Here is a 27,753-nt window from a genome sequence, read left to right as displayed (position 1 = left end):
TGTAATGATCTGGGGTGCCTGTGGGAGCAGTGGTATGATCTGGGGTGTCTGTGGGGGCAGCGTTATGATCTGGGGTGCCTGTGGAGCTGTGGTTTTATCTGCCCCACAGACATAACACTGTGCACGGTCCACCTCTCCCATTATTAAAAGAGCTTGGCAAAAAAATGATTAGAACTCTGGATAGAAAAAAAAATGTTACATTGTATAAGCTTATCAAAAGAATATCATAGTGAATTTGTGTCATATTCGGAGCTAACGGTGATCCAACCAAACATTGGAGTGACTGTTGTCTTTTTCTGTGTCTTGGAGTCAGTTCTGCTGCCCTGGTCACTAATTACTAACAGTACCATTACCAAATCGTAACTCGGCAACAACCATAACAGGCATAAAATTACAGCAAAACAGCCTCTCTATATCCACCAAGGCGTCCATTCATTAGATGATCATACACAAGATCATTTTACAAACATTGTGTTACAAACATTATGTTTGTGTGCTATTTTTTCCCATTAGTAAAACTAATAAAAGTAAAAGGCTGGGATTATATTAAAGAAACCTGTAACCAGCAAAAACATGTATGGGGGATGGGGGTTCACTTCTGAACAACCAACAGAAAAAGAATTGGATTTATTACTTTGACCATTGAAGAGAAAATTATGGAAGCTTATATTTTTGAAATGTACAGACTTAATAAATGTCATATCATCCTGGCTGCATTAATTGCATGCAGCAATTGAAGGCTGAAAGTTTGATCTTTAGTCCTGAATCTTCACTCCAGGTCATGGACGCACTAGGTAGCAAAGTAAGCATCAGGATGTCAATGTGGGAGTCTGCACCTTTTAAACCTAAATCAGCAGTCACCACTAGAATACTCACATCTTTACAGGTTCTGTTTATACTTATGCAAAGAAAAAAAACAGGGATAGTATATATAGGCATCATGTAATTCTGCACAAGGTATAAAGAGTATTTCAATTCAGCATTTGTAATTTCCCATCATAACAGGAGATACAGGCCAGTTGGCAGTGGAAATCTGGCTTTCGTGGCAGTTTTACATAAATGTGGGAGTCCAAAGAACAGGCAGTAAAAGTATGTACAATATGTGTTTTAGGTGCTTGTTGATGGGAAAAGTAAACAAATTTAATCCATCCCCTTTTAGAATCTGGCAGTGTAATGTTCACATCCACGCTTGCCTAAGTTTGTGTGGGTCTACAACTATGGTCTTGCTTACTTTCATTCTTCTAATATTTTTAAAAATTGCAGCAGGAGCACTGAAAGCCCGAGGCAGGAGAGGCAGAATTAGGTACCCAGGTGGATCACAAGGCCCTATCTTTACATCACGCTTCCCTAGGGCATCAACAGTGTCTTATTCTAAAGCAGGGGTGCCCAACAGGTTGATTGCGATCTACAAGTAGATCATGATCTACAAGGCCCTGCCTTTTAAAATAAACTCTACTGTGCACAGGAGTTATTAAGTCCAAGTTTTTATTGTTGGTAGATCATTTTGACTTGGTCATTTTAAAAGTAGCTCGCAAGCCAAAAAAGTGTGGGCACCCCTGTTCTAAAGGTACACCTTTTAGGTTATGAGATGGAGGAGCATGTAGTCTGTTTTATATTCTATACTATTTTAAACCTGCATACACCACAGAACAGAAAGGCGTGATGGTTTCATATTTCTTAATCTGTAAAGATTCCTTTCCCCTAAACAATTTTTGAACATCTTACAGTTTTGCTGCTAAATTTAGCCACAGATTTGCAGAGGTGGTGGGAAGAGGGAAAGAAAATAAGGAAAAGCAGTTATTACAATTAGTGTTGCCCCGTCTTAAAGGGCATTGATTGGTAAAAGAGGCACTGTACAGATAGCAGTTTCCAGTTCTATGGAGAGGGCAGGGGAAATGATGAGGGGGAAGCACCCCCTGTGTCCTCCTTCATAGTAAATTACAGCTTGGTCATTAGTGATTCAACATGGCAGATTGCTGAATCACATCAGGGGACAACCGTACACATGCTGGACTTTTATCTTGTGTAGGGGCCCCAATAATAATATTACAGCCCTGATAAGATGACCATTAGATTTTGCCAAGAGGGTGACTGTTGACAAAAAGATCCACTTTGAACCCACAATGCACTTTACCGGCAAATCAATATTATGTTATGTTGAGGGTTCCATAAAAGCTCAAACAACCTGCAGTACCCTGCTGACAGTAGCTTCAGTACTCACAGCTCTTCAATAACTGAAAATGAATTCCCTAGGAGGCCAACATCCAGATCTAGTGCAGATATAATGCAGTAATACAGACTTCATCGAAATCGATCTGAAAGCTTTACTTACGGACACTCTACTTCCTGTCTGAGATCTGCTCTTTTTATGCTCCATTTCCAGAAACCAGAAAAAACATGATCAATCCAGATGCAGGTGATGCTAGACAAAATCAAAAGACCTATATTATATATGTATAGTAAATATGATAAATAACATTGAATAAGGCAGCACAATGATGACAATGTGCAGTTACCCATAGCTCCCAGTTTAGCATGCCATCAGTATAGTGTTGACCATACATGTAAAAATGTGACTGTGCAATCTCCTTGTATAAAAGCAATGACTATGAGGTGTTTGGATGGAATCTAAATGGATTTTTAGGTAGGCTCTTAGATTTAAGGATTCAGCAGACAAAATGGGATTGTGTTTGTATTGTAGAACGTGTTTGTAATGTGTCAATATATAGTGCGTAATAATGAAACTGATTTTTTAATGGAAATTTATATTTAATTTCTCCCAAGTAAATAAAATCCTTACTTAGACAGGTGTCACTAGAATAGGAGTTTCTATTTCCCCTCTATTCCTGTTCTATGTATTCCTACAGAACTGCCAAACCTCTAGGGATTATCTATGTGTTTCTACAGCATTCACAATAAGGAAATAACTGAAAAAAATCCAATCCATCTACTAATATTGAAGTGCTAAGCATCCCTCATCAAGGTGTCATTAAAATATGTAATACACCTCTACAAATAAAAATGACATATATTGTATGCAGTCTGTGCTTGTCTATTTGTACCCCTGTTTTTATTACCTGTTAGTTTCTGCCAGCGTTTTTTCTGTTTTTTTCCCCAGAGGGTAACAACATTCTGCTGTGAAACTGTGCAAGTGTTGCTGTCAGCCTGTGAACACGGCAGCTTTTTAAGTAAATAAATCAGTCAGATCACATTTACCAGTTACTGCATTTGGGGCATTGTAAAAAAGGTGTAAACCAAAAATAAAAGCTGAATATTTTGAACAGTCTGTGTTTTATGGTTTAACCCTTCCAACAGACACTTTTGCTGGACAGATTGGTCTGCATGATAAATAAAAGCATGTGAAATAAAAAAAAGCTATACACATTCAGAATATTAAAGATTTAGGTAATATAATTACAGGTATAAATCACATAGTTTTAAGAATACAACCCTTCTCACATCAGTCAGATTTCAGTTCCAACAAATCATTGTTTATCTTCTCCAATTTATAATGCAGTTAATATTTTTAGAAAACAAGTGATCCATCCATAAAGGTTATGGAGCCAAAAAAAAAAAAGTAAATACCAGTGGTCAGCTGTGGCGTAAGAATAACACAACAGAAGCAGGCAAAGCTGTACACAGTGAAGACAAGTTGGGGTAGTAAGCATGGACAATAGAAGCAGAATGTTAAATTGGCTGAGCAGTCATTCAGGACTGGCATGGTAGTCAGGATGCATGGTGATGGTCATTATAAGAGAGCGCAAGAACATGCAAATTGGTCATACCCTGGTAAGTCCAGGCAGTGGAAGATGAGACTGAAATACCGTAGGTGGGGCTGCAGGTAGACAAAGACCCAGGTGAAAGAATGAAATCATTGTGGAGTTTACTGCTTGAGTCTGGTTTCCAGGTGACAGCAATGCTTTGCTTTTGTTCCCCTGTGTCTCTCTGACAACAACTAAAGACTTGCATAGAAGCTTGAAGCATCTTAGCTAGATCAAACCTGGGCAACATTTCTGTTGATGGATTAGAAGTACCATAATAACCAGCCAGATAGTAGCTATTAATTAACTATTTATCTCATTATACATACTATGTACATTATCTTTGAAATGTGTACCCAAAATTGCTGATAGGTGTAAAGATTTTAAAGTTTTTTCATATTTAAGGCTCTTCTTTGGCAAACTTGAACACCCCTGATTTTGTTTGTGTAATGAAAAGATCTTTTAGGACTTCCCACTATGGATGCATGTTGTGAAAAACACACCACGTTGCCGTGCACCTTGGTGTGAGTTGTGCTAAAGCAATCCATTCCCTTGAGTTTGCATTGCACATTAAAATACTACTTGATAAATTTTTAAAGGTACAATGGCCATACACTGAGATGGTAAGGTGCTTTGGGGTGGTATTACCATGAGTGGCATCCCAACCAATGTTCTCTGTTTTGCTTTAATGCACACATTTCTGCATAGAAAAGTATGAGTCCATACAACACAGTAGTGGGTATGAGACTTTCTCCGTTAGCAATGTGTATATATAGGCAACAGCTTAGCCACAAGCCTCTAGGTATTGATAAGCACCATTCTCTGAGAATGCTGAAGAGTAATTTTCATACAGTTTAATATCAGCTTTTTTTAAATACATTTTATTACTTACCTTGCATTACTCCCAGGTTTTCTTTTTCTTCTAGCTTTACCAGTACAATTTCCAATATCCTAGGTATGTCAGATTTCTGTGTCTCTCTTCCAGCTGCCACATTATTAGTTAAATAATATTGGTTAATTATGGAAACATATATGTTTCCAAACTTTTTATGTATGTTCCAAACTTCTTGAGTGCCTTGTCAACAAAATACCCACCGATTACCTTAGCACCAACTCAGTCTGTCATTCCAAATCTCCCCGACATATTCCTAATTGTTAACAACACTGTTATTCGTCCCTCCCCTCAGGCATGTTGTCTTGACGTCACCTTTGATTCTGCTCTCTCTTTTTTACTCACCATATTCAGAACATTTCCGGGTCCTGTCACTTTCACCTATGCAACATCTCCTAAATCCGCCCCTACCTGTCCCCAGAGACCACTAAACTCCTTGCACACGCTCTTGTAATCTCCCGTCTGGACTACTGTAACATCCTCCTCTCTGGTTCCACATTCCACTAACCCGACTCCCTCCTCCCCAATCTATTATGAATGCTGCAGGCAGACTTATCCATCCTTCCCACTACTCCTCTTCCGCTGCATCTCTTTGCAGTTCTCTTCACTGGCTTCCATTTCACCTTAGAATTAAATTCAAGCTCTTGTGCTTTGCCTTCAAATCCCTCCACAGTTCTTGTTCCAAATACCTTTCTGACTTGGTAAAAAAAATACCCCCTCAGCCGCTCTCTCCGCTCCTCCAATGACCTACTACTGACTTCCTCACTCATAACCTCATCACAACAGATACAAGACTTCTCTAGAGCTGCCCCAACTCTCTGGAATGGTCTTCCTCGTCCTATTCGGCTTGCTCTTACTTTCTGCTCATTTAAACGAGCACTCAAAACCCATTTTTTCAAGCTTGCCTACTCATCTTCTACTCATTCTGTCTTTTGAAACTGTCACTATTTCCCACCACTACATATCTCCCCTCCTAGATGGTAAGCTCTTCGGGGCAGGGTCCTCTCCTCCTTCTGTGTCACTGTCTGTATTCATCCGTCAATTGCAACCCCTATTTACTGTACAGTGCTGCATAATATGTTGGCACTATATAAATCCTGTTTATTATTATTATTATTATTATTAATAATAACAATAATAATAATAAAAAGTACAGGATTTTCTCTTTGCAATGTGAATGTAACAACAAAAAATAATTGAAGCTGTGTTCCCAGACATTCCAAGAAAAATAAGTAAATCAACCCCATTATCCTTGTGCTGCATATATAATAATCTTACAAAACGTGTCCTGAAATATGAACAAGATACAAAGTAAAAGCAAAAACGGCATATTAAGAGTCCTACTATCCTGGGTACCCCATAATCCTGTTTCCATTTACAGCAATCAGTGTATAAACTGGTGCAGGGATTCTTTCTCCGTAACAAATAGGCGCACAGGGAGCAGATGTGCAAATGACGTGTGCAGGTAACTCTCACCCGCTCACAATGCCACTTGGGTCATGTGTCCATGATTTTATCATCTGTGTGCTGAAATTGGCAACCCAGACCTAACCTTTTCAAGACAACAGCATGACATACCTATAGATTAATTCCCACATGTGGATCATTATACTATCAAAGCCAGACAACTAGCATTTTCAAAAGCAGACTAGCAATGGTAGCCTCTGCATTTATCTCTGTACAGGTTTCTGTTAATGTGTAATTTCATTTACGGATGTACAATGATGCCCTGAATCCCAACCTGGCACAGTAGGATGGAAATCAGTGGTGCCAAAGCCCTGGTGCTATCATAGAAAGGTTAGTCTTCTTTACAAAGGATCTTCTTGCAAAAATGTGTTACATTTACAATATGTAAGGTTAGTATTAGCTGACAGGTATTTTTAGTGCCAGGGATGGTTAGGGTGAACGTTACATGCATATTTGAAAGTTAGTGTGAGAGTTTGTGTTATGATTAGGCTCCAGAGATGGTTAATTTTAGGATTAGCCTACAAGGACGGTTAGTGTTAGGTGAATGGGAGGGTTATAAGGATGGTTGGAAAAGGATAGTGGGTGGATTAGTATAAGGCTTTTAGGATTTGGATACAGGGATAGTTGATGTCAAAAAGACTTTGAGCAGGGTATTCTTTATGCCATGAACCATACACTAAACATAACAGAACCATTTACAAATAAACAGTAATTTCTAAGATATTTAAGACACCAGGGGATAATGTAACTCATGTAAATTTGTGTACAGTAAGTGTAGTTTCAGTAAAAGTACCCTAAGCCAGTACTCAGATTTGATTTTTTTGCTATTTATATATTAAGTATATATATTACTTTCCTTTGCAATCTGTTTTTCATTTTAAAGTTTTGCCCATTTTATCACCTTTTTACTTCTTTTGCTATATTCTTTATAGTTTTCAAACAATGAAATGATTTTTGGAATGCCCTTTTCTTATTCTTTATAGCTTCTTTAACATTAGCTGTAAGCCACATAAGGGTTTACTTTTAGCCTCCTAAACTTTTTGCCCATTGGAATATATTTTTCAGTGTGCTTGTGTAGAACAGACTACCATCCTCCTGAGCTAAACCATTCTAGAATGACCCCATCTCAACTCCACTGCTTAGCTACTTCAGTAAAATCAATGCAGCCTAAGTCTGTACAATGAACTCCCATAGCTATGCTAACCCCTTCTTCCAAGACTAGAGGTACTTTCAGACCCATGGGTGAAAGCCTAAGAGGGTAAAATTATTTTCATTGCTGTCATGTGCCATTTAGACTTCTACATTGCTTCCCAAAAGACAAGCATGACTTCTAGGTGTCATACAAATGTAATGATGGAAGATCGTCTTACTAATTGTCTTTATATGAATGTTAGCCATCACAGAAAGGAGGTAACATCTACTCAACTGGGAACCTGGCAGCAATAAATTAATTTCTTCTAATAAAGTAAGAAAGAATTAGTACTTGACAGAATTTTATTTTTGTCTGCAACCCCATAAGATAAATTTCCCTAGCTTTGCTCCGCCACCTGATCTTATTGTTGCTAATCACTGCAAATTTGCACCCTACACCTAGGCTACACTAATTCAAGGACCAGATACAGCTTTGTGAATTTGCTGTGCTTATACTGAACTATACCAATTACAATTCCTTCTGTGCTCTGAATGGGTACATGTTTAAAACTGCAACAATTGTTAGAAAAAAAAATGTTTTTGTTTTTTACACATCCTCTACATGCCACTAAACTTGTAAAATAACTTTTTTTCAGTATGGAGAAAACCCAGTCAGTAGTCCATCCAGGCAAACTATCCAATAGGTATACATATAATGTATGTGAACTATTTACTTGCCAAAGGATTTGTCAGTCCCTTCCTTCTCCAATACACTGTACAGTCTAAGGTGAGATTACTGATTGCTTAGTAACAGTTCTTCCCTGTACAAATAGTGTGCAATGAAACAAGACTCTGTTAGCTCAAGAGGTCTGACTGGATGGGCAGAAAAACAAATCCTCTGGCAGGTAAAATAGCACCTATATATACATTTCAATGATTTTTTTTTAGCCATTTTCCTGGTGTTCAGCTTTAATGATTTATTAATTGCAAATAGACCAGTTAAACAAAGGTTGGAATGCTTCAACATATTTACAGTGTATGTTAGCACAGAATTAGAATGCACACCTCCTTTAGGTATACAAAGGGAGGGAAGGGTTTTTTTTTATTATCCATGGTGCTTTAATGTAAGATCAAAGTGAACCTTTGATTATATAGGCTGCTATTGCTGATCTGGTTCTGTACAATATAGGGGCTAACCTGGTTGATGTTCTACCTCATACACCTTCTGGATCACCAACCCAAAATGAGTATACAGCTCAGGTGTCCAGTTAACCATCACACAGTTATCTGCATGCTTGTTTCAGATGTGTGAGGGAAACCAAACAATCTTTACATCCAAGCACGCTTTAGGAGGTTAGCAATGTGAGCTTACCTAATCTTAAGAATGGTATGTTCGCTTTATTTTAACTACAACCATTTATTACTGTCAGACTTGACTTGCATCAGCTTTTATAGACAAAATGTATGGTGGTACTGATTACAGATACTCCTACATCAGCAATGATGGCTTCGAATAGACAGAGAGCTCTACATTAAGTGCTGAGTTTACTTAAGTGAAGGGAGAATTCAGCTACTCAAATATAACACTCCATACCTACGGAATAGGGGCACACTTCTTCAATTTTTCTGATTTCCTGGCATATAATAATTTTCCTTTTTCATGATGATGTCAAGAAAACTATGATGTATTGAGCTTAATAGGGGGAAACACATTCTCTACAATGCTTACAGATGAGTTGATGATTTTACAGGTTTAGAATATGCTGATAACTAGGGAAATGTCAAAGGGAAGTGGAAAGTCAGACAGCAAAACTTCACCAAAAAGCCAAACCCTGAACACAGTTTAAATTACAGGTATTACACACAGAGCTATTTATTACTGCCTATTAAAAGGTCAACTTTAAATCTTTAAGGAAAATAAAAAAAATCAAGTCTAGGAGAAAAAAAAATAATCAGAAAACTTTGGCTACCTGGCCGCTTAAAAATTGTTGCCAATGCCTGTCTAATTGGTAAGTGCACAAAGCAAATATACAGATCAAGCACTTTGACAAGTTTGGTGATCCTGCTATGAAGTTCATTGTTCAGACACTTAGTGTTTTATGGTGGAAACAGCCCCCTAGGACTGTGACAGTGTTACATGGACTGCGAACTGATACCCCCAGTAGCCTTGCCCATTTACAATGTGCTATAACCATTTGAAAGCCTGACCTGAATACATACAGTCACCGCTAGACCTAAGCTGAGAGATTAGACAAGCTGCCATTTCTGGCCTGGTTCTAAGATATGCTGCTTGCTTACTTGGTGTTCTGATCCTCTGCGTTCAACACCTTTTGAATCACTGAATCAGAATTGTGATTCATTAGAATAATATCAGCAATGACATTTTACATCATCTGTCCTTTAAAGTTAGCTACTCCATTAAACTTTGAATTTAACCCAAGCCCAAAACTAATCCAACAACCACAATCTAGTCCCTAACACTAAGGGTCCATTCAAAACTAAGGTTATGTTTTATATTACTGTGAATTGTGTTAAGGCAGGCCATTCATTTTCAATAGGCAACAACACTGGACCCATATGGTATGTGTGTTGAATTATGCTAGGTAAATTTTGATGCTGGCTATCTTTTTAGAGCATTAAAGTTGTATTCAGATTACATAGCACCACAATACACTGTGGTACAACACAATAAATTTTAGGCCAAAAGCTTCTGTGTGCCAGATCATAATGGCACCGAGATCCATGAGCCAAAAGCTCCTGACGTGTCTGATGCCAGATGTAGCTCCTCCTTACAACAGGAATTGCAGGGAATCATCTTTATGTCTAAATTGCATGAATGAACAAAGTTCCTCAGAGATGTCACAAAGAAGGTACTCTTGGTTTTTGTAATAACGCTTAATTACCTGTAATTGAACTAGACAGTAGTCTGGTGAGAATACTTGTGGAAAAGGTATAGACTAATTTTTATATTCCATTATTTTAAAGATCCCTAATAAACCCTATAGAAAACTGAGCACAGATTGTATAAATGCCATTCTTATCTGTAGCCCCAGAACAAAAAAATAGTATCATATTTACATATAATAACCACAAGTAAACAACATGACCAAAGTAGTTTAGCTGTTTCGAATAAATTAACCTGCACATTGTTGTCGAAACCAGAGAAAGAGGTGAAATAAGATGTTAACAGTATATCTTTGAAATTCTGTCCTTAAAAAAATCACAAATTTCACATTGTTAGTGTGACTTCTTTGGACTCTGACTTTTCCACATTACAAACGTCACAAAGATACCTAGGGGAAAAGAAAGGCACAAGTTAAATATAAGGTATACCTCTGCAATGTTACCTTACTACAACATGTTACATTGCTAACTTTAAGTAGATATTAACTTAGTTACAAAAAGATAACAAACAATCACCACTTGTTTTTTTTTTAAATATTTGATTTCTTCTTTTAATGCATCTCAGGGCTGCTGATTTCTTGCAGCCTCTGTCTGTCTGCTGTACATGTACTCCAATTATGGCTGCAAGGTATTTTTATGGCGATTTACCAAAAGTGACCCATGTCTATGTAATGTGTATTAAAATGGACACTTTTAGTCCCTAGTGGAAGCTCATGCCGAGGTGGCTGCAGAAACACAACGTGGAACGGTAAATAACTGTCACCCTATAACAGGAAGTGCCTAAAAACGTTATAAGCATAATAAAATTTAAATTTTACTAATTGGGTTTATTTAGGATTTTCCATTTGTAAAAATGATCAGCCAGCCATCCTTCTAAGTAATTGAGCTTCCTCATTCATTGCTGAGCTTGCACAATCACTCCTGTCCATTAGGCAGATAACAGACATAGATCAGTACTACAAATCCACTAAAATGATCTTTTCAACAAGATCTATTTGTTGACTGGTAGAGGTGTTTTTATTGCAAAAGTTACCTCTATTTGGGAAGTAAAATTGTAAAATGTTATGTAGTAACTCCTTTTTCTATCTATGCCTGGAGTTCCAATTTATTGGGACCCTGCAACCTACCAAATTAGGACTAACAAAGACTCTTTAAAGTCAATCCCACTGTTATTTTCATCTACATCATTGCTCAAACTCAGCTAGCAATGGAGATCACACATCTTGTGATCCCAATTCATGTGCTAGGGCCTAAGGATTGCTGCTAGACTTGAGCATTGCATCATGGGAGATGATCACATGCTCAACCACGCCCAGAAAAAGTATGTGTTCTGAATAAGCTGTAGAAAAATGTAGTGACAGTTACTGAGTTGTTCAGAAGGAAGGGGGTTCTAAAAAAAACAATTATGGGGTACACTGAAACTCTTGATTTTGGTATTTGTCCAGCCCACCCACTGTAAAAAAAAAAAATTTAATTGAAACTGAGATAAGAACATTCCTTCAAATGTGACTCACCCATGAACAGAAGCAGAGTTAAAGCAGCCACTAGGGGCAGTAGCACAGCGTACTCTCTTGGCAGGAAATATGAATTGATGACATGATCATCATCAATAAATGGCTGGAGAAAACAAAAAACACTTTCATTGATAAGACATATCATTCATAAGTGACAGTTGCATTGGTAGAATCAAACCACATAAATAAAGATTTAAATAAACAATGGGAAAGGTGGATTAGTTAAAGAGGTTACACAGTCATATAACTAATGTTGAACAGTAGGCAGAATTGACAAAAATTAATGAAGCACTGTAATAATACATATATTTTTATTAGAAGTCTAAGTAGCAGAATCTGATTTGATATATGTTAATAAAGTCCTTGTACACCAGACAGGAGGAGAGAAAAATCAGCACTATAGTGCTCAGAAAAATGCAAAAAGGAGGGGAGAGCAGAGTGAAAAATATGAGATTAGTTAATCTGCAGTACTTCATCTGTACTATTAAAATCAGGGCTTCTGCTCTGCGACGACATTCACTGTATGAGCAGCATTGTTACCCTAGAACAGGAAGAGGATTACTTACAGACACGGCCCCCCCGTTCTGAAAAAGAGAACTGGTGATGCGTAGTGACAGGAACACAACATGGAATTGATGAAGTTGTCACTTACCAGGCATATGACCCACACTGTGTAATAGGTGAAAAGGACAGCACTGAATGCCACCAGCCCAGCTCCAGCCAGCCGATCACTTCCTGTGGCCTGCAAGACAAAGCATATTATGTAGACCATGATAATAACTACAAGACCAGTTCAGACATCTATCTATTGCTTATACATAAAAGCTGAACTATATTTCTTCTTGTCCCGAGCAGCCATTTAAAGTTAATAAATCGTTTTCAGACTTGCTTTGCAAAAATAACAGCTGGAGCCTGGCTGGTTACTACTGGCAATTAGAAATATTTTGCATTACACTTCTAATACAGGAGCCCCCCCCCAGTCACTAACATCCAACTCACCATTGCGCCTATCAATCCGCTCATTTCCTGTGTACAGGGCTGCCCAACCAGAAGCTTCAGTCTACGCAATGCGTTCTGGGAGTTTTAGTTCTGCTAAAATTCATGCGCCAGTAATGGGAAAGCGTAGGTTAGCACAGAGATATAGAGATAGAGCATAAGAGAGGGATGTTGTCATTCTGAGAGTTTTACAATAGGACCGCGGCCTCTGGTGGCCAAGTGTAGGTACAGAACACGAATTCCTCCCATGACATAACCCTGTATTATTATTATTATTATTATTATTACTAATAATATTAACAAACAGGATTTATATAGCGCCAACATATTACACAGCCTTGTACAATAAATAGGGGTTGTAAATGACACAAGAGTAAAGACAGCGACACAGGAGGAGGAGAGGACCCTGCCCCGAAGAGCTTACAATCCGGGAGGTGAGGGAAGTAACATACAATAGGAGGGGGATATGTAGTGGTTGGAAGTAGTGTTGGTTTCAAAAGACAGAAGAAAATGGGTAGGCAAGTTTGAAATAATAGGTTTTGAGCGCTCTTTTAAATGAGCAGAAAGTAGGAGCAAGCTGAATAGGACAAGAAAGACCATTCCAGAGAGTTGGGGCCGCTCTAGAAAAGTCTTGGAGTCCTGCGTGTGATGTGGTTATGAGTGAGAAAGTCAGTAGTAGGTCATCAGAGGAGGGAAAAGAGCGGCCAAGGGAGTATTCTTCTACCAGGTCAGAAAGGTAAGTGGGACAAGAACTGTGGAGAGATTTGAAGGCTGTATTAGTACCAACCAATTACAGATTGACATTTAAAAATCCGGCAACCTCTGGACTTGAGGAGTGCTGGATTTTCGAAAATTTGGGATTTTTGAAGGTTATATATATGCTGTAAAAAAAAAAAAAAAGAAATAACACTAAATGTAATGACACTAAATGAAAAGCAAATGAAATTTTAAAGTTTGCAAACTAAATAAAACAGTTTTACAGAATTTTAGTTTAACTAAGCAAAATAGTGCCTCAGAATTTTAATCATTACTGTACCCTTGAAAAAAAGCTAAAAAGCAGATAGGCTGTGAGGATGATCATCTTCATGACTGACTGTAACAGCATCCTCAGCAACAGGAACAGCTTCAATTTGTGGTGGAAAAGCAAGACCTAACACCTGATTCTGGAATTCAGCGCCATCAAAACATAAACGGCACCTCTAGAAAACAGTGTAAACTTGAAAATGCACTCCAAAATCCATGCCGGAAAACTGAAGGGTTCGGATTATCGGTGGCCGGATTTTTGAATGTCAACCTGTACTAATATTATTATGTTATATATATATACTAGCTGATTATCCGGCATTGCCCGGTTATTTTTTTGAAATCCTATATCCTATATATCATGTTTGGTGATGCGTTTCCCATAGATGGTGGAACATAGCAAGTTTGGTTGAAATGTCTCAATGCATTTCATCCATATTGCTCTGACATATAGCACAGCGCTGTACAAAGATGACAGATGCACTCACATGAGTCTCAGTCATATGTATGACAAAGTTTGGTTGAAATGTCCCATGTAACATATATACATACATAGTGATCACACTCGCACATCTATATATATAACATACATACATCCAAATAAAGCTCTGACATATAGCACAGCATTGTACAGAGATCAGTGGTGCACTCACATGAGTCTGAGTCATATGTCAGGCAAGTTTGGTGATGCGTTTCCCAGTGATGATGGAAAGTTTGGTTGAAATGTCTCCATGCGTTTTCGAGGAGTGATGGTGGAAGATACACACATACATACATACATACAATTAGAAATTCTCTAATATTGCACTCCCAGGGATGTCCATAAAATGCATTTACTAAACCAGGAAGCAAAATCAGTCATTCGTATGCAGAGCTCCCTGCTTGTGCTTTTTTGCAGTGAAAGTTCCTTTGTAATAGGAAATTTCCTTATCAATCATTCCTTCACCATTCTCCATTTTAAACACATTAGGTTTGGGTGTTCTCCATTTACAATACAATGTTTTGGACCCCCATTAAGCAGGTAAGGTTTGGGGGGTATAGTAGAGTCAGTGATCAGTAAATCCTATTGAACCACATCCCAATTTATATATCTTTAGCTGTTTGGGAAAATTATATTTTACAACTGTTTAGAAAGTTGTTTTATATGGTGTCACAGGAATACACTTACTACATCTGTTAAAAACAATTTATATTATATTATCAAACATTATTAAGAACAGTTAAATTTGTAAAAGACAGCAGTTACATAAAAAAAATAACCTCTTATATACAAATCATGGCATAAACCTCCTCATTACATACAAGACTAAATTTACCCTGAAACAGAAAGTTCGATTGCACTTGTATGTAAATATCTTTGCTTTCTACACGTTTCACAAAACACAGTCTGATTCTTTAAAAAAGAGGAGGTGAGTATTCTAGATGAAAAAACATATACATATAAGTAAAATATATTAAATCCTAACTAAATCTTAACATAAATAAGCAATACAAAAAAGTCACATGTTTCACCATGAAAAGTTACACCACAAAGTCATATATCCTACCGGAGGAACAGAGGACAACAAGTAGAGGCCAAGATGAGGAGAAGAGGAACACACATCATATGGAGATTAATGCCACCGGCTCGATCAATTATCCAAATCAATCGGTTCAAAGTTAATTCCTACATGTGGGGATTTTTTTGCTTTCTCACAGCTATAAATAACATGATATATCAAATTACCTTTTATCTTGTCACAAATATTCCCCAATTCTAAACATAATTAATACAATTACACTTCCTTATAACACTTAAATGTATATGCTAGTATCAAATTGTTATGTGTCTAGAGTTATCCAATTGTTTACTTTAATCCGTGTTTATTGTGTTATTACTATCCAACACTATCCAAACACTTTCTGTAATACCTAATAAAAGGGGTAAATTATTACCACATAATTCAACACTAGAGAAGTTTGTAACCACAAAATTTAGCGTTTGCCTGTACAAAGTCAACAGTTTATTTATCATAATTATATTTACTGTTTTATCTTTAGTCAAAAAGCAAACTTCCCATCCGCATCCAACTAGCCATATAAAACGGCTGGAAAAGGAGGAGAAAGAGAGGGGGAGAGGGAGAGAGAGGGAGGGGAAAAGAGTTCATTGGTTTTTTTGTCTTTATAAAAAAATCTTTTTATAGTCTCTTTTATAATTAAATAGTCTCTTTTTGTAAGTGTCTTATCAAAATCACCTCATCTCGTATGTTTTTGTGAATGCGGTCATGGGTCTTTTGGATCTGTTGAGAAATACCTTTTTACCAAAATGTCTCTAACGGAGGGAGCTCTTTTATATACAAGTTTTGGTTTGTTTGTAATGCAATCATTTAATAAAGGGTTACATTGGGGAATAGGTCAGTACTTCTTCACAAATGTCTTTTGGACATGATCACAAGTATATTCTGTGTTTCATCTGATTTATTTTCTTTTGTGTTAAACAATAGATCATGTCTATTTTTTTGAGTTGCCCTTTGATAGGCTTGTTTAAGTAATTTTTTCCCATATCCTCTCTGTGACAGTCTAGTTTGCAGTTCTTCTGCTTGGAGTCTAAACTTTTCCTCGCTCGAGCAATTTCTCCTCATTCTGAATTATTGTGAGTAGGGGATGCTTTTTAACAGTGGGGTTGGATGCGCACTATTAGCCAGTAAAATTGTGTTTCCCGCTGTACATTACCTATATAGTAAAGACATTAATATATTGTCACTATGTTTTCAAGTTTTCTTTTTTTTTTTTTTTTTTTTTTTGAATAATTGTGTTGGAATGCGCAACATGGGTGGCAGGAAATTAGCACTCATATGCAAACTAGCTGTTGGTGGAACCTGTTGGGGGTTGACTCTGAAAAGCCTCGGGGAACAGTGGGAGGTTGAGATAACACCTCTGTGAGCAGGAATATCCTGGCCTGTGTGTAAACATCAATGAAGGAGGTCTTATATTAGGGCAGGTTGGGGGAAAAGTGCTAGGTCTTATTTTCGGGGTAGGTCTTACTTTCGGGGAAACACGGTATTAGTGTTTGATAACAGATATGAGTCCCATGGTGCCCAGATTGCCGTGAATTTATCATATCTATCATGAATCCTGGCCATAAGAAGTTCCATAAATTGAACTTCCTTGTTTCTAGGATATAGATCCGTTAAGCCGGGAGGTAAGGTAGATTTCCATTGTCTAGCAATAAGACACCTGGCGTGAGTGAGGACGTGACATGTCAACTTCCTATTCAGTTTAGATAAAGTGGAAATAGGAAGTCCAGATCAGATGAGTAACTACATCCAACGATACTAGTACCTCCAGAATCTCTGAGAGAAGAGAGTTAATTTTTCCCAATAGGGCTGTATTAGCGAACAGGACCAGAAGATATGATATAGAGTACCAATTTCCATACCACATCTCCAACATATATTGCTTGTATTAGGAAAGATCATATGCAGTTTATTTGGGGTATTTTACCACCTCATAAGCACCTTGTAAGCATTTTCTTTAAACACTGTGCATATTGAGCTCTTACGTGCACTATCCCAAATGATTTTCCAGAGTTCAAGAGGAAGTTCCCTGCCCTAAGTTGCTTCCCATTTAGGCATATAACCATGTTAGACAAAGGGGCTTGCTGGTTCAGTATTCAATATCAGATAGATGCCCGAGACCAGTCCCCTCTGAGAAGGTACCCCTGCACATAATTTTTCAAATTCCCTCATACAAGAAAATGGCGAATTTTTGGCAATGGACTGGGCATAATGCCGTATTTGAAGGTACCCATAAAAACAAGTACGAGGTATCTCAGACCTGTCATTCAGCTCCTGAAATGACAATAAGCATCTGGTACAAGGGTTCACAATATGGTGAAATTGAAAAAGACTTTTGTCCCGTCATGGTTGAACTATTGAGCGGGATAGACTATCCAGCAGGTCTGGAGTATAAAGGAAGGAATTAAGTAATGATGCAGGTGCTGTCAGGGCAATTTTATCCTTACATTGGAGCCATAAAGCCTTTGAAAAATCCATAGGCCCCAAAAGGGACTGCTCTGTGGAATCATGAAGGGAGTTCCAGAGAAAAGAGTTAGGATATATCGGTGCTAACCACAGTTTTTCTATTTCCGACCATCTATTGAAAGAATGCAGCTTAGACCAAGAGGCAAGGTGACGCAAATGCGTCGCCAGATATTACCTAAGAAAGTCAGGGACACCAAGTCCACCACTTTCACGCAGGGAGCATAAAACTGATTTAGGCAAACGATAACGTTTGTATCCCCATATAAAATCAAGAGCTGCCGCCTGCAATCTTCCAAGAGAGGGCCTAGGAATAGGGATAGGTAGTGTCGCAAATAAATACAAAAGTTTCGGCAAAATGGACATTTTAATTAACGCAATACAACCAAAAAAAGACAGTGGTAAAGCACGCTATTTCTGCATAAGCAGACAGCTCTTTAAAAAGTGGAGGATATTTAGCCACATACAAAGTATTATACAAAGCAGTAAGAGATATCCCCAAATATTAAATATGGTCCGGTCGCCAACGATATGGGTAGTGCGCCTGAAGTTGCTGCTGGAGAGAGGGCGGTAAATTTATGAAGAGAGCTTCCGTTTTAGACGGAATAATCTTGTAGCCAGACAGGGTGCCATACTCATTCAGTACATGTAAATTAGGTAAGGAGATGAGAGGATTAGTGAGTCAATAAGACGTCATCAGCATATAGTGCGATAATAGGAATAATAGGAACCCCTTGAATATCGGGATTTTGTCGTATAATTCTATCTAGGGGTTCTATCTAGGCGCTATGCAGTGACCCCTAAATACCGCCTTATGGGCTTCCCACAAAGTGGAAGTTTGTGCCACCGATTGATAATTTTCATTAAAATAGGCATCCAATACAGATTGCAGGGTCATTTTCATTAAAATAAGCATCCAATACAGTTTGCAGGGCAATTTTATTAGGGGGGTATTTAAGCAGAAAATCATTAGGTTTCCAGTGGCATTTCCGTACTGGGATGGCACCTAATTTCACCTCCAGTATCACAGGGGCATGAGTGGACCACGTAATTGGGCCCATTTCAGAAAAAGTAGTGACCCGTAACGTGGAAATATCCACAAAAAAATAATCCAGCCTAGAGTGTGTGCTATGGGGATTAGAATAAAAGGTGTATTGTTTATCCGCGGGGTGTTGAACACGCCAAGCGTCCAATAAGCCAAAATGATGAAGAAGGGCGTCTAAAACAAACCGAGGAAGGAGATATGGCAGGGGGTCTAGCAGTCGCAGCCAATGAAAGTCTGTCCCACTGAGGGGTATGAGGCAAATTAAAATCACCTGCAATAAGCAGATGATTGTGTGACAATGAGGCTGCTTCAATAAATTTTACTTGTGCCGTGTTAGGCGCATATATATTACATAGCACAACCTCTTTTGCATCTAACCAACCTTGTAAGATAACATAACCTCCCTCTGGGTCCAAAATTGACTGAGTGATCGTTAAAGTAGTATGAGCCTGAATGAGCTGATTTTTTAATTTTGCTTGGAGCAGAAAACACAGTCAGATATTGCTGTCCAGCAAAATTAAACGTGCTCAAGGTATCAAAGTGTGTTTCCTGCAAAAAGGCAATATCTGCCCTTTGGCGTTTTAATTCCTGTAAGGCAAGTTTGCGTTTAGAAGCGGAGTTCAAACCTTTAACATTAAGCGATACTAATTTACCCATGAGGTAATATTAAAAGGAAACATTGCATAATGAATGCCATACACTGATCATGAATGAACCTGAGCATCTTCCAGATACATAAAAATAAAAGAGAGGAGAAAAAAATTAGTACCAAAGGAAAACTCTAAAAAAGGGAAACAAAAAAAAACTACAAAACAAACACACAAACCTAGTAAAATTAGCTGAGAGTTCTCGGCAGGGATTACTTCCCTGTCCAAAGGTCTATCTGGGAACAAAACTAATCCCCGAGACCATAAACAAACATGGACAAGGAAGAGATCCCTAAGGGAGGCATAGGAGGAGGGCGATCCACCAAGGTGCGGTCCAGCATTAGGGAAAACATCCCTAGCAAGAAGAGTAGATACAGCCAAAATAACTTTCTGACATATGACCCTCCACCAGCCTGCATCAGTAAAACCAAACATTTATATAAACAATTCAGAACCGGGCAAAATAAAATAAAGTAGCATATGACATGACCAAAAATCAAAATCACCAAACCTAAAGCTTGGGGACATGTTAGAAAGTCAGAGGAACAGCAAAGAGCCCCATCAAATAAAGGGATATAGGAGTCCATTTGATGTGTTCAAGACAGTGAAGAATCTGTAGGGTTAGGACGCAAGGGGTTGTTCACGAGTGAGGGGGAGCCATTGCGAGGAGTACGCTTCCTTTTGGGAGCTTCTTGCCATCTCTCAGAAACCATTGGATAAACTGGTAGAGGATCCCATCCTGAAAGCAAAGGACAAGGCAGGCCAAGGTCTGCACAGAATCGTGAAAGATCTTCAGGATATTTGAGAATAACTGATCTGACATCCAAGCGGGCCGTCAGATTACAGGGGTACCCACAGCGATGGGGAATGGAGCGATCTCGTAAAGCTGTCAGCTTTATGAGATTGTGCTCCATCAAACTCCATTGTGCTCCATCAAACTCAATAGTTCTCATATTCCTGGCTGCCCCCATTATTTCTTCTTTCTAGGGATAGTCCTGAAGCCTACAGATAACATCTCTTGGTCTTGAGGGCGACTTGGTGGCCGTAAAGCTCTGTGTCAAACCATATAGCATCAGCATGAGGGTGGCCTAAGATACCATTAAAGACTGCTTGTATCACCAGAGTAAGGTCAGCCTGCTCAGTGGCTTCTGGAAAGCCACGGACTCGTGTATTGTTTGGTCAGGACCTATTTTCAAGGTCCTCCAATTGAAGTTGAGATCTCTAATAGCAACAGCTTGGGAGGAGGCCTGTTCCTGAAGTTATGAGACTTTGGTTTTGGTACCTTGTAAGTCATCATCAACAGAGTCCACTCTGCCTGCTAGATTTTGGAGGTCTGTACGCAGAATGTGAATTTTGTCTTGGAAGGCTTCTTTAACCTCCTTGAAGGAGGTTGAAGGCGAAAGTCCTCTTTAGTGGGGAGGTGTAGCACATATGCATGCCAAGAATCAGCGCTAATGGGCAGAGTGAGCTGAGGGTCAGCTTGTTGCGGGAGTGAGGAGCCCAAGGAGGCAAGGGAACTCACCCTTGGTTCGGGTGTGGGGGGTCCCTTTGTATGTTCAGCATGTCCCAAGATGGCAGCAGCATAAGTACGCTGAGGCAAGGGGGTGATATATGGAGAGCCTCCATCAGTATTGGTGGCGTGGCAGTCATCCAGAGTCGCAGGCTGTGTATGCCAAGTAGCACCAGCAGTGTGTCCAGGTTTATCCAGGAATTTAGGGGAAACCCCTCTCGTGGATCCTGAGGGGTAAGCTGGGGATTTAAATCCCCTGAAGAAAGGGGAGCAGCAGAGCCTTCCTGAGCCCGTTCTCTCTGTGGGAAAGGCATCTGTGCAGGAGCCTGATCCAGAGACAAAGACGTGGACCGACGCCATCCTAGCTCCCTTAATCACGCCAGCATGTTCAGGGGCTAAAAAGGTCCTGAGCGTGGATTGGGAGGACAGAGTAGCACGTGTTCCCAGAAGCCGCGGAACCTCTCTGCCTTCATTGTTTGGTCATGGTGAGTAATGTAATCCTCGGGATGATGAACAATGATGCAGGCTGGAACAGAGCTCAGCTCTCACGCGCCCATCCAGGTCCCTGTCCAGGCAAAGCCCCCCGCCTATTCAAGTTTTCACATATCTGTATCTAATAACTAATGTGTTAAGGTGTCACTTAGCTTGATGCATTGTTATATGTTAAGGTGTCAGCGTAATAATAATACATTTCATACATAAGTTTCGATTTGAGTCTTTCAAATAGACAAATAACACTTGTTTAGATATAAATATATAAAAATATAAGAATTAATTAGGCACAGCCTTTACAAGGGGTCCCGTGGGAATGAAGGGCAAATCAGCCTATTATAAACCCAGCCACCAGATCCTGCTTTAACATCTAAGACAGGATCAGCTGTATACTCTTAAGGACATATGAATATTGTAGGGCCATTAAATTGTGAACCCCTCTGACATGACTATTAACTTTGTAAAGTGTGTATGTAAATAACATGCCCTTGTCAGGTCCATATCTGTGGACCATGAAAAATGAATATGCATAAGTGATTGGACAAGTGTTTTTTTTACAACTAATTTTCCTTTATATAAGCTTTTCAAAATAACAAACAAGATACTCAAGAGCAGCCTTTCTTGTCCTTTTAACATTCAATAATTTCTATATACCCAGCTCACAGTACATTAGTGTGGTGGTCATTGAGAAGAATGTCACCCTTAAAGATAGCCAAATAGATCACTGGCATCCCTAAACTGACCTGTGAGTCAAAAAATGTTCAAGGGACCTTGAATGGAGAGGAAAAAAGGATTTTTTTGGCAAGCTGGTTTTGTTAAATATATATATATATAAATCCACTATTCTAAACAAAGTAAACAAGAAAAATAATATAGAAAACATACATACAATCCAGACATTAGGCTTCCTACATATTTTTGAAGCCCATATAAACAGACCTTACACTCCCAGTTATTCAATACAAAGGTGTAGTCTCATTCCCGATGCGTTTTGCCCAAGGGGGCTATCTCAGGGGATTAGGAGACCTTGGAAATTATAATGATAAATGAAATGAACAAATATTAAAAAATAACATCCTGAAAATCAATACTTGATATATATACTATTTATACTATTATACTGACCTACTTAATATACTCTATGGGTTTTAATCATAAGAGGAGACAGAATATTTCCTGTTAGTCCAGAATGGGTGTATTAGTCAAGGTGGTAGCAGAAAAATTTGGACGCTCTAACGAAGGAGAAAAGAATAATATATAAAAAAGGAGTGCAAAGGCGTATAATTACTCATACTTGCTAAGTTGGTTAGTTAGGATAAAGCGGTATTCTTACTTGAATGCCGGTCGTAGTAATATTATTAATATTATTATTATTACATTATTAGTATTTATATAGCGCCATCATTATTAGTAAATTAGTATTTATATAGCGCCATCATATTATGCAGCACTGTACAAAGTCCATAGTCTTGTCACTAGCTGTCCCTCAAAGGAGCTCACATTCTAATGTCCCTACCACAGTCATATGTCATTAATGTAGTCTAAGGTCAATTTTTTTTTTTTTTTTTAGAGAGAAGCCAAATAACCTTACTACATTTTTTTGGGATATGGGAGGAAACCGGAGGAAACCCACGCAGACACAAGGAGAACCTGCAAACTGCATGTAGATAATGTCATGGCTGGGAATCAAACCTGGGACCTAGCGCTGCAAAGGCTGGAGTGCAGTATGTAGTATGTGTAGGTTTGCTTATACAGCTCTATTGCTTCTAAGTTTATCGAGTATCTAAAGTTTTGTCTTAGGTTCACCCAATACTTGATATGAGGGTTGATCTGGGGATTGATCCAACAGGAAACAAAGACTATTTAATCCAAAAGTGATTTTCTTATTACTTTAAATAGGCGACTCTAAAACTCTAAAACCAGCAAACCTGGAATGGATTTCTTTAAAGTAATTTGCTATTTGTTAACAAATGTTTTCAATCCTGGACCAGATCCATTCCAGGATTGCTGGATCACCCAGCCTCACTGCTGAAAGTGTATCCTCTCCAACACTGGAGAGCTTTAATAAATCAGGGCCATAGTGTGTATACTTAGATGGTATTGTTTGTAATGTAAAGTATCCACAAGGGGGCATACCTCTTGCATGTATGTTTCTAGTGCATTTTCAAGTTGTCATATGTGTGTCGATTCTTGTAATATGAGAAATAATTACGTGTTCATTTGTTATTTAGTATCAGTCTACAAAGGTAATAAAAAGAAAAAATACCTTATATGATGTCTTTTTAGCCTAACGTGGTATGCCCAAAATTGTGATGTAAAAGTCCTCAGGGATGCATAGTAATGCATAAGATAAATAACCACATGAACCTGTTGTTGTGTTTTCTATTAATAAAATTGGTGGGAGAAATCAAATAAGGGGAGGTACTTACTTTTAAGCTCGTATCGTTGTGGTATAACAGTATAATGGTATAGGACCAGCTTGCCAAAAAAGCCGCTTTCTTTCCTCCCCATTCAACTTATTTATTTGGCTTGGCAACCACTATAGGAGATATTCAAACACTGTCCCTGGGGATACATTCTCTTTTCTTATATATTGTTCAAGGGACCCCTAACAACCTAGAGGAATCCTAGGGTTCCACGAAACCCTGGTTGAAAAATATTGCTTTAATGGTTGGATGAAGCTTTAATGCAAAAGAACTCTTTTAATAGTTGAATAATACATTTTATATAGAAGGGTGTATATCCAACCAAAAAATATGGATAATTGGGAAGGACAGTCCTCCCAAATTGGGGACAGTTTGGAGGTGTGTACAGGCATTCCATTAACAGGTTCAGTTTGGGGGCCCTTCATGTAGCAGGTAAGGTTTGAAAGCATTCACTTTAGCAATGAATGTATATATATATTAGTATATATGTAAAGTTGGAAATCTAGATACAAAATGTCATTTATAGCAAAATATGGCTGTCCAAGTGAAAGATATATAACGGTTAAAAAATTCTAGTAAATCCATTAAGGTGTAACTACCTTCTACAATGCACACTTGCAGTAATTGGCTTCTGTGATCAACTGTATCATTATCATGTTGATTAGCTTAAATTCCTGGAGAATTCCAATACTTGGTATCGTTAATGAAAACAAATAACTATTGGTGGCAAGGCACTTTTAAAGATTCTAGGGATAAAGAAAAAAAAAAAATCAAATGTTTTATCAATCTCTGAGCACAATATGACCATGATTAGAAAGTGGAAAGTCCATCCAAGCTGAATGAAACAGAGAGGAGAAAAAGCTGTCTCAGTAATTCTGTTTTTTTTATTTTTTTCTGAATTGTTGCATTTATATTCTTCTCCTGGATATTAAGTTGCATTAAGTAAATACTGTTGGATTTTTTGTGTCTTCACAGTGGAGGACAAATAAATGTAACAAGCTATTTAGGGTAATACTTTAGTTGTTGCAGTGTCTTCAAAGGTCCATATCTTCAAATCAGACCAATGGGTTTTTTTCATTTGTAATTGCACACATTTGCATCCCTTGTGTCATGTGCAGCTCTCTGCATTCACTGTGTGGTCCTTAGGGCCCTTGCAGACAAAGGTCTGTGATTTGTTAAGTAAAATAAAGGTGAAGAAAATACTCTTTAGATCTGCTTTTCTGTGTTGTTCATCCCTTTACTCTGATCTTTTATTATTCATCTTGTTGTGATAAATATTAGATGTTAGTAATTTTTAAGGGGGCCGTAGGGAGCACAGAATAGTAAGCAATGATTTGTAAAGGGGGAACAATAACAGTGAAGGTGAAAAAAAGACTCTTTAGATCTGCTTTTCTGTGTTGTTCATCCCTTTACTCATTTTATGTTTTTCCTTTACTGATCTTACTGTTCTTTTATTATTCATCTTGTTGTGATAAATATTAGATGTGGCACAAGTAATTTTGAAGGGGGTCGTAAGGAGCACAGAACTGTAAGCAATGATTTGTGAAGGGGGAACAACAACAGTGATCTCTAGCAATCTTATATAACATTTCTGTAGTCTATGCCTCCTGAAGCATGTCCCAGTCTCCATCAGTTCCTATAGTATGTCCGTAGTTTCTGATTATCTCCTGCAGGTATACCTGCAGTAATGCCTGACATCTTTCTGTAATTCTAAATTCACCAAATGCTATGTGCAGCACTCTCATGATCTTAGAGGCTGCAACCGAGCCCCCTATATAAAAAATACCCACACCTCGATCTAACCTAAATCATTCTTTTATTGTCATATAATATTTAAAAATATTTATATACTGTTTATAATTTTTATAATTTCAGATTACATTTGTGTTGTTTAGTTTGGTATACATACAGTACATACATCCAGGGCTTTCTGCTTAGTTATATAGCACAGATCTTTTCCTATTTAGTGAAACTTAATAGATAGTAAAAGTGGCCATTATAAATGACACTTTTTTCAGCTACAGTTTGTGGATAGATCTGACTGTATGGCAATGATTGGCAAACTATATTGTGTAAAGACCACCTTTAACTAGGAATGCATTTGCTACCCTAATAAGAATCTCCAAGTCAGCTTTTTAATAGCAAATGAATATTATTTTTTTTACTATGGGCAGTCTGATCCATTTCCTATTCTTTTCCTAATTCTCTTTAGTTTCTATACTGAACACGTGTCTCTAAACTTTGGGTTTGTCATATATTATGTTATTACTACTTTGTAGCTTCTTTATTTTTCTTATGATAATGCTGAAAAAAGATAAACAGCATTATAAAATAATGGATGAGCAAGCCAATAGAGTGTTAAAACCAGCTAAACAATGTACCTTTAAATGAACTTTATTATAGGAGTGATTTCCCACATTCCTCCATTTTCTAATATTGGAAATTATTTTTTTTTTATTGAACTGCAGGCAAACAGCTGGATATACAGATGAAATACTGTACATATGTTAGAGCTGATTTAGCTGCCATTGAAAAAATGTATATTTCTGTCCATCCAATCTTGAGATTTGTGCAACCTTGTCTGGCAGCAGAAGCCTTTAAAAATGTTGAGTAAACACAAACGCTGCCATTGCTATCTGCCCACTGAAAATATGGGTTCCCTGGTTGTCTTTAACTTCAATATTCTGATTTACTGATAAGCTCCAGTAAAAAAGAGTTCTGGATTCGTGTACTCAATATGGATCAAAAGTATTCAAGCCATCAATTTGACAGCTTGTTAGCCATTTCGGACCTGGTCAATAACTTTCCACACATAGCTTTTCCACACTGAAAATGCATAACATAAACATAGATTTTAGGGAAAAAAAGGACAAACATCAGTGTACCATTTTCCATTATTGGGATTTCCCAGGTTAATCGAAACCTACATATGTAAAAAACCCCAAAATGTCAAAACCACAGGGAATACTTGCACAATTACCTGTTTTCTGCCACTTTTTACTGTTCCCAGCTGTATAAACTCAAAAAGCGAACCTGTCATGTGTACAGGACAAGGAGGCACCATCACTGGAGGCACCATCTCCATCCCTGTGCAAAATTCCAACTTTGTAAAAGTCAGTTTTTGTTTAGTGCTAAGCACAACACTTTAGTCTTGCATGACAAAGTTTAGGCTTGATGATAAGACTTGCATAGACTCCAAGCGCCCAAATTGTGGGTAGGTACATGATATGGTTCTCCCATAATCTCCATCTTACACTTCATGGAAGGACACTAAAGTGCAATACTGCCTCAAACTAATGTGCTGCCAGGGCAGGGGTATAATTAAAATCTACAGTAGCATTTAATGAGGGATATGTGTGAGCCCAAATCCTCCAAGCCTCCCTGAAATCTGCAATATTCTAATGTTTGAGGAAACGTGAAACATATAGTATTTTCATGTGTGCACAAACACATATATTGCTATCATAATAATAAAAAAAAACTTGTTTGCATCATCAGGAATGATTCTCAGTCTTCCTTGCCAGGTTGGTAAACTACCTTGGTTTCATTTAGGCTTGTGTTTGGTATTTTTTTTTTTATTTAAGTTTTTATTAATAAAATACACAGGAAAACAGCAGAAAAAAAAAACATACAATATAAACAAACATACATGAATGTCCATCAATTTGTCAGCAGTACAATAGTTACAACAGAAAGAAAATACAGAATCTTAATATCCAATACAACAGATTTACATCAGCCAGATCACATAGGTTCCTTGTGTGCCATTATGGCCTAATGAATAACAAAAGACATTCATTTTGAATAATAGACCATAATAACAATTCCTTTGGACTCAACCTACATTTTTATTTGGATAGGAATATTAGGAGAGACTAACATACTAATATAGGTAAGGAAAGGAAGAAAAGGGAAATAAAAAGGAG

At 37.9% G+C, this 27,753-nt stretch overlaps 2 protein-coding genes across 5 annotated transcripts in view; both read right to left on the bottom strand.

Moving 5' to 3' along the window:
• The window catches only part of PIP5KL1 (phosphatidylinositol-4-phosphate 5-kinase like 1), a 29,021-nt gene extending 18,491 nt beyond the window's left edge, over positions 1–10,530 (bottom strand). Inside the window, exons 1-3 of one of the 3 annotated variants that reach the window (XM_072430427.1) lie at positions 10,391–10,444; positions 3,078–3,165; positions 2,333–2,422 (exon numbers count right to left, since the gene is read on the bottom strand). In XM_072430427.1, coding sequence (XP_072286528.1) covers positions 2,333–2,377 — 45 coding nt within the window. In that variant the 5' untranslated portion in view covers positions 2,378–2,422; positions 3,078–3,165; positions 10,391–10,444. Of the gene's footprint in view, positions 1–2,332; positions 2,423–3,077; positions 8,058–10,390 lie in introns of those variants that run through there. The other 2 variants (XM_072430429.1, XM_072430426.1) reach the window with 2 other exon arrangements.
• Positions 10,352–12,801, bottom strand: DPM2 (dolichyl-phosphate mannosyltransferase subunit 2, regulatory). 2 transcript variants are annotated; one of them, XM_072430432.1, is made up of 4 exons: positions 12,669–12,801; positions 12,322–12,411; positions 11,670–11,772; positions 10,352–10,544 (listed from the first exon to the last, which is right to left on the bottom strand). In XM_072430432.1, the coding sequence occupies exons 1-4, from the start codon at positions 12,690–12,692 to the stop codon at positions 10,489–10,491; spliced, it is 273 nt and encodes a 90-aa protein (XP_072286533.1). In that variant the 5' UTR covers positions 12,693–12,801; the 3' UTR covers positions 10,352–10,488. The 2 variants fall into 2 exon arrangements, with proteins under 2 accessions (XP_072286533.1, XP_072286532.1); XM_072430431.1 differs by lacking the exon at positions 12,669–12,801 and having other exon boundaries at positions 12,322–12,641.
• Positions 12,802–27,753: the final 14,952 nt, after the last annotated feature.

Source organism: Pyxicephalus adspersus, chromosome Z (assembly GCF_032062135.1).
Source record: "Pyxicephalus adspersus chromosome Z, UCB_Pads_2.0, whole genome shotgun sequence".
In the NCBI taxonomy this organism is placed as follows: Eukaryota; Metazoa; Chordata; class Amphibia; order Anura; family Pyxicephalidae; genus Pyxicephalus; species Pyxicephalus adspersus.
Note: the sequence above shows the minus strand (reverse complement) of the source record. Positions and strands in the feature narration are given on the sequence as shown.

What these genes read in the sequence shown, in the direction of transcription:
- DPM2 (XM_072430431.1), bottom strand. Translation starts at nt 12,441, where the DNA reads ATGGTCTACATAATATGCTTTGTCTTGCAGGCCACAGGAAGTGATCGG. An exon ending in CAGTGTGGGTCATATGCCTG is followed by an intron (nt 11,773 to 12,321) that starts GTAAGTGACAAC and finishes TGTTTTCTCCAG; the next exon opens with CCATTTATTGATGATGATCA. An exon ending in AACTCTGCTTCTGTTCATGG is followed by an intron (nt 10,545 to 11,669) that starts GTGAGTCACATT and finishes CTTTTCCCCTAG; the next exon opens with GTATCTTTGTGACGTTTGTA.